The sequence below is a fragment of the Salminus brasiliensis genome, chromosome 14 (genome assembly GCF_030463535.1).
Source record: "Salminus brasiliensis chromosome 14, fSalBra1.hap2, whole genome shotgun sequence".
In the NCBI taxonomy this organism is placed as follows: domain Eukaryota; kingdom Metazoa; phylum Chordata; class Actinopteri; order Characiformes; family Bryconidae; genus Salminus; species Salminus brasiliensis.
The window spans coordinates 8,283,279-8,296,828 of NC_132891.1; the positions used below are offsets into that span (position 1 = coordinate 8,283,279).

At 39.7% G+C, this 13,550-nt stretch overlaps 1 protein-coding gene across 1 annotated transcript; it reads right to left on the reverse strand.

The window, feature by feature from the left end:
• Positions 1 to 2,527: 2,527 nt before the first annotated feature.
• On the reverse strand, positions 2,528 to 9,293 carry dffa (DNA fragmentation factor, alpha polypeptide). Its single transcript, XM_072656425.1, has 6 exons — positions 9,070 to 9,293; positions 8,282 to 8,440; positions 8,052 to 8,200; positions 6,087 to 6,276; positions 5,623 to 5,750; positions 2,528 to 3,984 (listed from the first exon to the last, which is right to left on the reverse strand). Exons 1-6 carry the CDS (start codon positions 9,158 to 9,160, stop codon positions 3,796 to 3,798), a joined length of 906 nt encoding a protein of 301 aa, XP_072512526.1. The 5' UTR covers positions 9,161 to 9,293; the 3' UTR covers positions 2,528 to 3,795.
• Between the last annotated feature and the right edge of the window lie 4,257 nt (positions 9,294 to 13,550).

Genomic DNA, 13,550 nt, shown 5'->3' on the forward strand with positions numbered 1-13,550 from the left:
TCCCGCAGGGTTTTAGCCGCACAGAGGCTGTGCTTGCTTGCTTGCTTTTCCTTAAGTGGAATGGAAAGTAAAATTAGCAATATGCATTTGACCTTCTTTGACGTAGCTCACACTACTGAAATATGTGTAGTTTCCATTGAACAACGATGGAATGAACAAAGAACAGAATGTTATATTGTACCGAGGGATTGTTAAGAGTAAGGTGGGGCGCAAAGCACTATTAATCATGTTAGCAATAGAATCATCCATCATTCTGACAACGAATCAATCTTTGTGTTTTAGAAAAAGCTCAAAATGGGTTTGACTGAACAAAACTAAAGCATGCAAAACCTTCTAAAGGTCCTATAGCCTTTAAAAAGGTAGATATTATTATTATTATTATTATTTTAATAACGGGCTTAAAATCATATCTAAGCACGGTCCAAATTATTTCACTCTGCAGTCCATATGGTCCATTTAAGAAAGATAGCTTTTTAAAACACCCGGTCTTGAATTCACTGTTTCTGACAAGCCAACACATTTACATATCTCTGCATATTCAGCTTGACCCCGCTCACTTACGTTGATCAGAAAGGAAGGCAAGTTTAAATTAATTACAGTTGTGTTTGGTAAATAAACCCATGCATATCATCTTAAATTTGGCTTAAAAAGGCACTTGCATATAAGATACTACCAACATGTTTTGTGTCAAATTGTACAGAACAGTATCAGCTCTCTCTATAATGAGACTCCATGTGACCTGGAGCACCATGGGAAGAGATACTGAAGTCAGATTCTTAATATTTCTTATAAAAAAAAAGTTAAACCGGATTTCTACACAAAGATATTCATAGAAACATTGAGACACATCTCATCTGACATGCCAGTGACTTCCAAAGGAAAAAAAAAAAAAAAAAATAATAATAATAAATATATATATATAAAACCAAAAACACATAAATGAGCATGGATAGCATAGCAAGACAAGTAACAAGAAACACAGTTATAGTTATAACAGCTCTACTGCAGAACAGAACACTTCATATAAAGGCTTAAAAAAGGACAATAAAGCAGTGACAGGGTTTCTGATATACAGGCTTTAGCACTGAGGTTCAGTCAGCTATTAAAGGCTTCATGACAGGAAGACTTATGCAACCGGAACTACAGACACTATGAGCTCCATTACAAAGACCCTTGTCTGTGACAGTGCATATAGAGCACCCAGCTATTGAATTCTTAATGAATGTAGCACCATGCTGCAGTCAACACACACTGGTGGAGCTCCTTTCCAACTAAGACTGAATATTATAAAGCACAGATCTCCTCCTCGTGCATTTTATTTAAATTAATGTATGAAAATATTGCTAAAACTCTGTTTTTTTATGTTTTCTAAATTATTTGCATGTTATGGATTTACAACTAACACTGAAGCATGAATCAGGTTCAGTGGGTTCCTTGTATGCTGCGTTCGTCAGGTGGAGCATTCCAAATCTGCCTCAACACCAGTCGGAAGTCTCATGCTCATTACATTGTAAGGCGGAACAGCATTGTCCGGAGTGAGCTCAGTGCTTTTAACAAGACTGTTCTGCTGAACAAGCCGAGGTTTCCACGAATAAATTTGTCCATCATTACAGAACATGGAGGTTATTAGCAACCCGGTAGCCGTGTACTATATCTACATATGTGTAAGCCATTCTGAGTCAAGGCACCCTAATGGGCTAAAGCTAGAGCTGGAAAATGGACAACTTATTAACATCAGAAAAGAAATACATCCTCACAGCTGTACATCTGGAGCCCTTGAAAACTTCAAATAAATGAAGCTGCTGAAGAAGAGGATCTCTATCCAGAGGAAAAAGTATCCCATATTTCATGGAAAGAAGAAGAGCGGCTGCATCTAACAAAGTCCTCTGCTGTTTAAAGAAGTTTAAACTGTATATTTAAACATCAGAAACTAGGCCTCTGTTTCCTGCAGGTATAGACGGGTTTCCTGTTTACAGACTTTACTGGGTGCGCGCAGCCAGGGGGCAAAAGCACTCTGGAAACAAAGCCGGTCACTAGACTGTAATCTATGAAGGATTCACACTGTTAATGAAGTCTTGTTGACTCAATAGTAAACTACAGTTTCAGAGCTGGATCTGTTTGCTTGTTTTTCATCTATGATTTTTGTGATCCCATTGGAATATTAAACATTTTCCATTCATCTTCTGTGCGGTTGGTGCAGTTACTCGCTAGCATAAAGTGCTTTCTGCCCCCTGGTTGTGTCTATAGGAAGAATACATTGTCGGTCTGCTCGCTGGAATTCATTGGGAACAAGAATTAAATGGATTTTGTGTGTTAATGGTAGAATGGTACATTCTGCTTTTCTGCATTTCAATGAAAGCCCTTTGAGATGGTGTGATGGCAGTAAGTCTAAACGCAATATGCATTAGGACTATATTCAAAAGGCCAAATTGCAGCTTTTTCAAACTACCCAGATATGTGTGGGCAGAGCCTTACATAGTTACATTTACACACAGTAAACAGCAGTGACGAATTCAACTCAAACAGGTTCAGCAGAAAGACTTTAATTGCAGACAAGTGAAAGAATTCAAATTCCACCATTTAGTTTAAATGAAATCTCTGTTATGGATACACAGCAGATTCAAGCACTCAAAGCATTCCGGCCCCGTTCACCTGATGCACACTTTGTGTTGTGAATTTAAATTCTGAATGGCCAAAATTTCATATTTACCCATCAAGCTACAATTAAATTTAATTTCTATAAGTCTATAAGGTCCCCAAATGATGGTGCTCTTTTAGGACAAAGAAAAAAGAAATGGAACCATATATGAAGATGGAAGCCCACGTTGAGTAAAAGGCATATGACAGCACTTGGTGTTTGCTGAATGGTACTATGGCATCGTACTATGGAGTTGCTTCTCAGCCGACTGGAAACAACCGGGGAAAGAGTGAATGCAGATAAAGAGTCTGAATGTCCTTGAGTGGCCCAGCCAAAGCCCAGGTTTAAACCCCATCAAACCTGGCAGTTCAGACGCTCGGCATCCAATCAGACGGAGCTTGAGAAGATCTGCCATGAAGAATGGGATAAACTCCCCAAATCCAGGTGTGCAAATCTTGTAGAGACATATCCAAGAGGACTTGCGGCTGTAATTGCTGCCACTAGGGCTTCTACGACTGACTAAGGGGTCTGAATACTGTTATGAATAAGAGATTTCGGAGATCCTCAAGAGGTCCTTTTCCGAAGCATGTTTTCATTTTGTTATAATGGGTAATTAATATTGGGGATTGATGGGTAAAAACAGCAGCTGTAATGTGTAATATACATGTTGCATCGAGTAAAGGGGTCTGAATATGATCTGAATACATAAAAAAATCATATAAACAAATAGCTATATACATTTTTATATAAAATTGTCAATGCCATACAAAAGCTGTATAAAATAGCACAGCCTGTTTTTAAAGTACACACACTTTATCTTCTCAGGCATGATTGGTATGTCATAACATATATGGAAAAACATTTATATGGATGTTTAAGCTGTAAACCTCACATTATTGTGCTGTTACTGCTAAAAATTGACCTAATTTAACCAGCAACAGTTCCTACATTGTAGGGAAGCAAAAAGAATAAAATATGGATTTACACAAATATACCATCACGGTCAGAATAAAACCTTGTAATTCAGACTTTTATTTTGAGCTTTAAAGACCATTAGTAACTAAATAATGCAATTAATGAGGTTCAGATGTGATGGCAATGACATACTGAAACATGTAACTGAAATCAGATCTGTACCTCCAGCTGCATGGCTCTGGCTATTTGCGCCGCTTGGCCTGTGTTCCCTCTTTCTTTGGCTGGGAGCGGGCACTGAGAGACTGCAGGGCTTGGATCTGCTGCAGACGTTTATTCAACTCCCCTTCACATGCCTGCACCAACACAACGGTCCTCTCCCTGTTCCAGCCTAGAGCCTCCATCAAAACCTCCACCTCCTCCTGCAGCACCATCTACACAGGTACAGGTTTACAATCAGAAATACATTGGACAAAAATTCTGTCCTAAAAAGAAAGGTTCTATAAAGCATTCATTGGAGGTCTTCAAATCTGGACCTTGAATCCTGTTTCCAGTCCTGGATTCTGTTCTAGCTGGAAAGAAAAAGTTAATGTAATAGATTGGCCACTTAGTGTCACAATAACCAAGGATTACAAAGTCCAGGACTGGAAACTGGATTCAAGGTTCAGACTTCAAGACCCCGGTCATAGAGGAACCCATTATAATAACATTCTATACAAGTCAATGCCACAGCCAGGTACAAATGTCTGAGTCCACATAAAAAAAAACTGTAATCTCTTTCATTTAAACCTAAAAGAAACCCGAATTTCATACGACTCTCAGGTGGATCTGATCTACTCATCAGAGGTTTTTGTATAGTGCACTATTTGGGGTTCCTGTATTTTGTAAGGGTGTCTAAAATGTAGTGCCGAATTTTCAGTGCACTGTAACAATCTCATCCTGCACTGTCATGTGTTGCATCCGAACAATGTCCACTAAACAGACGTGGAATACCCACAATCCACATGCCTTGTGTTTGGTTTGTAGATTTGTGCGCAGCTTCTCTGAGGAACGTTTAGATTGTTTATGCAATGCACTCTGCTGTCACACAGCACAATAGTGCTGTATATAGTAATCTGGATTTTGGCATGTAGGGGATAGGGAATAGAGCACAGTTTCGGACACAGCTTTGGAGTCCATGCAGATGAAGTACATAATATTAATCAAATAAAAGGGTGAAACACTAATTGAAATACTAAAAAAATCAGAAATGTATGTTAAAATGTCAAAGATTCTATTCTCCTTTTTCACTTTTCTTATTCTAAATTCTGCTAATAACATCCACTTAAAGACTTTGTATTAAATTAGAAAAAAAGGAGCTGCAGTTTAAAAATCTCCAAACTGATTCTTACTGATATCCAGTATCCAAGTAACCCTGCCTATATGTATCCATATAGCCAGACACTGAAAGATCTTTTCTATTGGAGTCAGCCTGTGGTCTGTGGTCTGCCCCAATGTCTGTGCTCATTAAATACTCCATCTTCTAATTTTCATGCTTTGACATGGGATTAATTTTGTAAATTAAAGTTAACAATAAATGAGTGACAGCTTGTCTTCATTGAGGTATATCCAGATGGGGTACTCTTGGCTTTACTTTATTTTAGAACATAGAGGTATGGTGCCCTCATGTGGAACAACAATGAAAATGCATTGGGAAAACAACTTGTGTTCATCCTTTGCTTTCTTAAATTTGTAAGCAGCATACATATTGAGGATAATCGAGGAATCGGTGTGGTGCCCAGATCCAGTCCTTATCATCACTTACAACTATACGTATACCACTCTGCAGAGTGCAGTTCCACCTCTCATTTTACCCATGTGATCCTCTTATACAAGGCCTTTAGGAGCATCTGATTACAGCCAGGAATGAAGGATACTAAACTCCTCAGGGTAAATGGTAAATTACCAAGACCAGACTTCAGACATAAATATATATCAACTTTAATACACTATATTAAAAAACAGTGTATTAGCCTATGAGGGGACATGGGCATACTGTTACTCTGTAAGAATATGGTCGATTGTGTAAATACCTGCAGTTCCTCATTGGAGAGTCTTGTTTCAGGGCTTGTTCTGCCCTTAAGAACCAGCAGCACCCTAGAACAAAAGCCTGCGGCCGACTCCACCTCTTTCCCGTCTACTTCATCCAGTGCATTTTCCCCTGCAACACACACAGCATGCGAACTAGCTCTCAAAAGAAAACATTCTGTATTGAAAGTGCAATCAATTCAACTGCAGAGGATAGATTAAATAAGCCACTTTACTCAAAGTCACTTTCCTGTTAAGCTCTTAAATGACAAACAATTCATTTGTTATTGAGCAATATTGGGTTTTCCCCTGCACAAGGGCACCACCTTTTGGCTGCAGGATTTTAATGAACCCCAAAGCAAAGTGATTTATCTTCTCAGACTCCAGTCTCGCTTGGTGGTTCAGTTATTATTATATATTTGTTTTTAAATCTTACTAACAGAAGCTTTTCTGTCAAGAATCTCCTCACCAATTTGCTGCAGTACTTGGCCTTCCTCCTTCTCCACAACCTTCAGATAAAGCTGCAGCAGTTCTTTGGACTGCCTCTCCTCCTCTCTAAGGTCCAGGACCCTCTGTAAGGTGTCCTGCAATTCCTGGCTCTTCTTCTCAGAAAAGCCCAGCACTGGGGCGAGGTCTGCACAAGGGACGTCCACCAGACTCTGTAGTGGGATGACAATTTTTTAAATGTTTACAAAAAGCAGGTGGTAAGATGACTGCCCACCGCCCTGGGTGTGTGTGTGTTCAATGCCACGGATGGGTTAAATGCAGATGTTAAATTCAGCTGTACTGCTGTGTAACGGCTGTAAAATAGACTTAAGATTTTAACACAGATATCAGTACTGGAAAGCTATTTCATTTTTGGATATCCCTGCATTAGTGTTCTTAAAATATACAAAAAAAATAGTGAGTGTAAGAATGCATAGGTCTAGTACAGTTCAGTACAGGTGGGAACATGTTTTTATGACGAATCACAACAGGCACGTGAATTCAACTACAGAGCAAGCTTTCCTCTGTGCATGACAGAGACCACACAATCTGCCTGTTTGGCTTTTAACTCTACTCTAACTCTCTTTAACTATACAGATGCACATATCACTCATGCAGCACAAGCTGCTGCTAATGACAACATAGCACACAGAGAGGGGACCGTACTTCTGATTACTCAGGGAACTACACTGATTGGGGAACCTGGATATTAAGCATTTCTATTTTACATGAAACATAATGGGTAGGTATTATTTTAGCGGGAATATATAATACATAAGAGATAGATCTTCTTAATGAGCAGATAGATTTCTGCACATTAAAACAACTCAAATGAATGAAAACCTGTGTGCATTATTTGATGCTTTTTAGTTGTTGGAGTGTGAAACCAAATTAAACAAATGAAAAAAAAAATAATAATAAATTGCAGAGTGGACTTTAGCGAACAAGCCAGGTGTGAAAATAGATTTCTGATTTCTGTTCTGTTACAAACACTAAAAAATGAACAAAATGCAGCTATTTTACAGTCAAAGCTCAGTATAATCTAAACCCTGCGCACTTCCAGAATAAAAAAAAAACCCCACAATATTTAAAATATATATTGTTATTGATCACTTTTTTTATGTCAATATTTTCCTTAAGCAAATATCCTTCCTATATCATTGTGCAAACCCAGTTTGGATGCTCACCTTCAATTAAATGGTAAAAATGAACAGTAGCTTATTTTTAAGAATTATATGTTTTAAAGATATATTGGATATATTGGATTAAGAAAATATTGGATTGGTATTAGCCAATAAGCCAGACTTAACATTGATATCTGTAAAACAATCTTCTAATCAGAAAATTATGATTAGATTATGTTATGATTAATAATCAAATTTTAGACTAAGCCTTTCTGATAAGTTTGGTCTGTCTTACAAACAGGATTTTATATCTTTTATTTAAATAAACTTCTTTATGTCTTGTTTTGTTTAAAACAATATATTATATCTATATTTAATAGGATTCCACATCATGCAAGTTTTGCAATGTACTTATTTAATAAATAGATATGAAATTAATATACATGTCGTTCCTCCTGGTTGACTAAAGTGGTTCGTCTCTGCAAGTGTTTTCTTTGCCAAGTGTTTTCTTTGCCAATGTTGCCACTAGCTTGCTCAATAGAGGCTCGAACCCCCTGGAGCTCTGTAAAGCTGCTGTGACAATATTTGTGGTGAAAAGTGCTATAGAAATAAATATGAATTGAAATGAACTCCTTCCCAACCTGGCATGTTAGAGAACTGTAAGTGAATGTCGAGATCACAATTCTAAGCCACAAAAGCTGTGATTCCTTTATTTGTCAAGAATCCTGCAGCAGATTTACAGGTAAGCGTGATGAGAAGTATGACCATCTGATATGACCATGAGGAAGTGTACCTCAGAATCTGGAGAGACATGTTTAACTAACCTGTAAATCTGCCTCCGACATAAGAATGATGCTGGCCAGGTCCTGTCTGAGCTGGTCTGCTAACACACACCAGGCGTCCCTGCCACCGTCCACTGCGTCCGTCTCCATATCAAGAGTCTCCGACCTGAGCCATGCTGTGCCTCCGTCAACTACAGAGAACAACACTGCTGATCAGGATCTGAGATGACCTTCAATAACGAGGCAATGCTTACCTTCACAGACGAGCTTACATCTTTTAGCAGGTGTCCACACCTCGTTAGCACCCAACAGCATGAACTTGGTGTTTGAAGGGAGACACAAGAAGTAGATCTCATCTTCCACGATAGTGCCATCATCTTCAAGCACCACGGACACTGAGGAATCAGGTGTGAAGCCCAACGTTTCCCTGCCTGTGTGAAGGGAAACAGATATTAGTATCAGCATTAAAGCATGGGATGGGTTATTAAAGCAGATGCTGGCAGTAAAGTTATTTATACAGTGGGCAAAGCATCTCATTTGACCAGGTGCTTAAACTTAGTGCTTAAAACTGTATAATCTTCCTGTATAACCATAGTTGGTACATAATCATCAGATTAATATACAGAAAGAAGAAGTGTGACTGGGAAAGTGATCCCACAAGATCTAACTACAACACTGTGTGAAGTGCTCAAGCTACTTTTGGGGGGTGTTTGTTGTTGTTGGACTAACTTTCTGTCCTTTCTTAATTAAGTAGCTAGCTAGCATTAGCTGGGGAAAATGTGACTTCAGGAAGTCCCCATTTTAATCAAATCCAGAAATCACGAGTCTTATGACAGACTCCCCTGCAACTTTTAAGTCCACCTTAAATAACGCAGCAGGCGCAGGCGGCGGTTCAGCCTCCAGGTCTCCAGAATGCAGCTAGCTAGCCAACGGTTGCGCAATTTAAGGTGGAACGATGAAATAGAGAGCCAACTTTAGCTAACTTCGCTTATCATTTATGAGCAGTTCAAATACAGGGCTTAAACCGTGGACTGTCTAGCTAGCTATACCGTTTACCCACCCTTTGTTTTGAGCTGATCCAAAGAAGACACTGCCAACCCGAAACATTTCAGTCGGCTGCAGTTACACACTTTACAAGGCTTCGCAGTCATCTTAGCGCCAGTTATCTTCGGCTGCCAGTGCAAAATGTTACAGACGTATTGGGAAATATCACCACCAAACGCCAGCTGCGTTAGTCACACGGCTCGCTGTTTGTTTTCATCTGCAGTTCTCCTTCTTGACGTTTTTCAGCGTATCGCACACAGCGGTGTATATCGCCACCCACAGGCAGAACGGAAAAGTGCCGCCTAGTCTGGGAGTGCTGAGGACTTCCCTCCACCACCAGACTTCCCCATGTTTTCCAGGGATTTTTTTTTTAACTGTTTAGCCAAATCTTCCCTCCCACTGTCCTCTCATTACATATTTTCCACTAAATCTCCCTCATTATTTTTACCTCTCAGTAAATAAATCCTCTCTGATGATTCATATTATAGTTATTATTAACATAATTGAGAAATATCAATAACAATAAGTCTGAACAATATTGTCACTAACAAATATTGAATTGTTCATCCAGTGTTTTTTGTCCCCTTTGCAGCGTAATGTTTTCTGCTGTTCTGCTTTTCTCTTTATTGGTCAACCAGCATCACACCAGCATCAGACCAGGATAAACCAGCTGTTGTGTGTTGAACAGCAGCTCGCAGGTCATCCGCCCGGAACCTGGCACGCAGGGGCCCCTCCAACCCTTCCAGCGAGCCGTCCACAGCCCCGCTCCCTCCTCCTCTTCTCCCCTCCCAGTCAAAACAACCAAATCAAATCACGCCTGTACTGAAATTAGTCTTTAACATGAACATAAGGCTTGTTATCTTACTTTCTCCCAACATCAAAGGAATCTTTCTAGGGATGTTCAGACTGATGCTGAAGTACTGAGACTTCCAGTAAAGTTCATTAGACAGTATAAGCCAGTATCTATTTATCCCTTCTGTTGGTGTTGAAAATGTGAGCTGGGGTTTAAAGTGGAGGAGATCTTCATTGTGTTGTGTTGTAAAGAGGAAACGCCCAATTTACTGGTTAAATGACTCAAAGGACACAAAGTTGAATGACCTAAAGGTTGGGTGAGGGGGGGGGGGTGGAGTAATATAGAAAATATGGCCTGGAGCTTCATATCTTCATGTTTGTGTTAAACATGTGTAAGAAAAGCTGAATGTCTTCTTTACTGTCTTGCTTGCTCTTTCCTTCTGCTGCTTTCTCTCCAGCTCATACTTCTTCCTTGCATCCTTCACTTTTTGCTTTGTCTCTCATTTTCTGCATAAATACATTTGTTCAACTGTCTTCTCCTCTTTCTTTACCTGTTCCAGCTCTTTTTATATATATTTTTTTCACAGTACATTCCTTCGAAGGCCTGCTTTAGCTCATTCTCATCATTCTTCCTCATGTCTACCGTGATTTTCTTAAAGCAGCTCAATAAGCACTGCATCCATAAGCACATATCCATCATCTCTGCATGGAAGGGATTTGAAGAATACAGGATACAGTGAGACATGGTGTAAAAACATTGACATAGAACCTCCATAGACATGCATGGGCAATATAAACCACTACAGTTGTTATAACATACCCCTACATAGCTTATTCCCCAATATTCCCCAATAGCTGTCCTATGGTTCAGTCTAACAGTAAGATCTAATAAGGAAAGGAACATGCTATATGTGTTTTTGTATTTTAAAAAGGAATGGGAATATATTTGTGTAGTACTGATTATAGGCTTATCTGACTCATAATGATACTGAAAGCCTTTTTGGCTTCTTTCATCTATCTACACATTTTCCACCCTTTAATCAGACAAACAACCATGTAAGCGTCTACATGCTGTCATGGATATATGCAGAAGGTTTATCTTCACTAAAGAACCTTTAAAAAACGCTTTTTAAGGAGCGTACTCATTCCTTCCACACACTCTTAACAGGTTCTGTATTTGTGTGTGTTGCTTTACACTAACTAACTCTCACATATTCTTCAATTGTTGTCTCCAACATCTCCTTTTGTCCACCACAGTCCTGCCTATGATCTTCATCCAACACCAGGACCTCCACATCATTCTCCAAGTCATCCTCACCCTACAAGAGATGGGGTTCTCAAAAAACCATAGACTGTTAGAACTGTAGTGGAACATACAGTAAACTACCATTTCTAACACACTCATAGAGAAGCTTCCACATACTGCAGATGCCTCTTCTATGGCTGACTGCAGGACTACCTCTGAACTCTTACCCTCGCTGCTGGCTCTGGCTCAAACCCCGGATTTGCTTCATTACAGTCCAGCCTGTGAGACGCACTTGCCTCTTTAACCTGCATCAGGACTGTGCAAGCTGGCCTGGAATGAGGGTAAATGGGGGTCTTCATGGCAGTGGTCGGATGTCTGAGGGATCTGTCACGCTTTTTGATGGTAGGTGAAAGCAATCGCATGTCTTTCTGCTTTGAAGACTCTGGGTGGAAAGCAGGCATGCAGCATTCTCTCTGTGCTTCTTGGCACTGTTCAAGAACAAAAGTTAATGTTATTAAAGATTCTCGTTGTGCAAATTAATACAGGCAGTCAGTCCTACACTGTTATCAAAGCAGCCAAGTCCAGTCAGAAGCAAACAGCATCGCTAATATAGGAATACATAACACTGAAGGCCTTCCTGCACTTCTCTTGGAAAGGGGGCTTACAGAGACTGCGACTGTGGGAGTGCCAAACAGGGGTCTGGCTCTTCACCCTGCCACTGCATACAGGCGTGTCTCGGCACCTCAATGGCCTACAGGAACACAGAAAGAACTCAGTGAGTGCTATTCACTCACACCTGTAATGGTAAAGGTAAAAAGGTATGCTGTACTATGTACAGCAAAATGTGTCCTCTCCCATCTGTGGTGGTAGCAAACACACACACACTAGTGAACTAGGGGGAGTGAGCACACACAAACAGAGTGGTGGGCAGCCAACTTCAGCACCCAGGGAGCAGAGAGGGTGAAGGACCTTGCTCAAGGGCCCAACAGTGGCAGCTCGCCGAGACCGGGTATCAAACCCATAACCCTGTCATCAACAGCCCAGAACTCTAACCACTGAGCCACCACTGCCCCTGCTTCTAAATATTGCTTTATCTAAATATTGCTTATTCTGCTTTTAAATGTAAGGTTTCTGTTGAGAGGTAAAAGCAGTCTGATAGAGACTCACACAAATAGGCAGAAAAACAATGGAGTCTCCTGAACCATCAGAGTCCACCTGCAAAAACAAACACTTGCTTTAACTCATGTTTGTTCCATGTTTATCTAGTTTTATTTGTTTGAGTGAACTTGCCTGTGAATTATGTCTAAAATGCGAGAGCTTTTCGCTAACCTCCAGTGGATGGACTCTGTGGAAGACAGTTTCTGGTTTCTGTAAAGTGTTTAAATTATTATAAAAACATACATATTATAAAAATATACTTAGTGAAAACAATCCAAATATAACAATAACACTGGACTATTTTATATATCATATTCATATATACATATATATAATACTTGTGGGTAGATTTGGGTAGAAGGAGACCAGTTCACCCAAGAAGATCAATTCACCCATACAAAAATCTGACATATGGCAAATGATACTTAAAGTAAAGTAAAGTAAAGGTGCACGTATTTGTCCTCCGCATTTAACCCCTCTGGTAGTGAACACACACTCACACACACACATGTGTTAGGGGCAGTGAGTACACACCCACACCCAGAGCGGTGGGCAGCCAACTCCAGCGCCCGGGGAGCAGAGAGGGTAAAGGGCCTTGCTCAAGGGCCCAACAGTGGCAGCTTGCCGAGCCCGGGAATCGATACTTTATGCATATGTACTATAACTTAACACACAACAGTTAAATGTAAAAATATTTGATCACAATTTTGGAGCATTTTTATTGGTCCATTCATCGTGAGATCCTGACACAATGTAAAGAACAACTGCAGGATTCACATCATGTCAAAAAATAAAAGAATGTCTGAAATAGAGATACAGCTCAATCCTATTGCAGTCTATAGTAGTACTATAGTATATATAGTAATAGTGTTTTGACCATCAACATTTTTATTATTTAAGATAAGATAATCAATAATATTATTTAAGATAATAATAATAAAAATAATATAAGAAAATTAGGTTTTGGTATTTTTACTATTATTATTATTTTATTATGATCTAATGTGATTTAGGAGTTTTCAGTGTCTCACATTTGGAACAGAGCTGTCCCAGGTAGGAAATTCAGTCTGGGACCACTTGCAGTACTGGTGTAGCCACCATGTCTGTTATGAGTGTTAAGAGTTTTTTAGTTGGATGAAGACAGAGGATATATACAGAGGATTTCAGTGCAGGATATTGTGTGGATTGAATGTTTTGGCTTCAAACTGCAAAACTATTAAAAACTATTATAAAAAAAAAAACCTCCAGCCAGTCTCCCATCCGCCCACACGGGCCTCGGCAGCTCCGACTCGACTACTCAG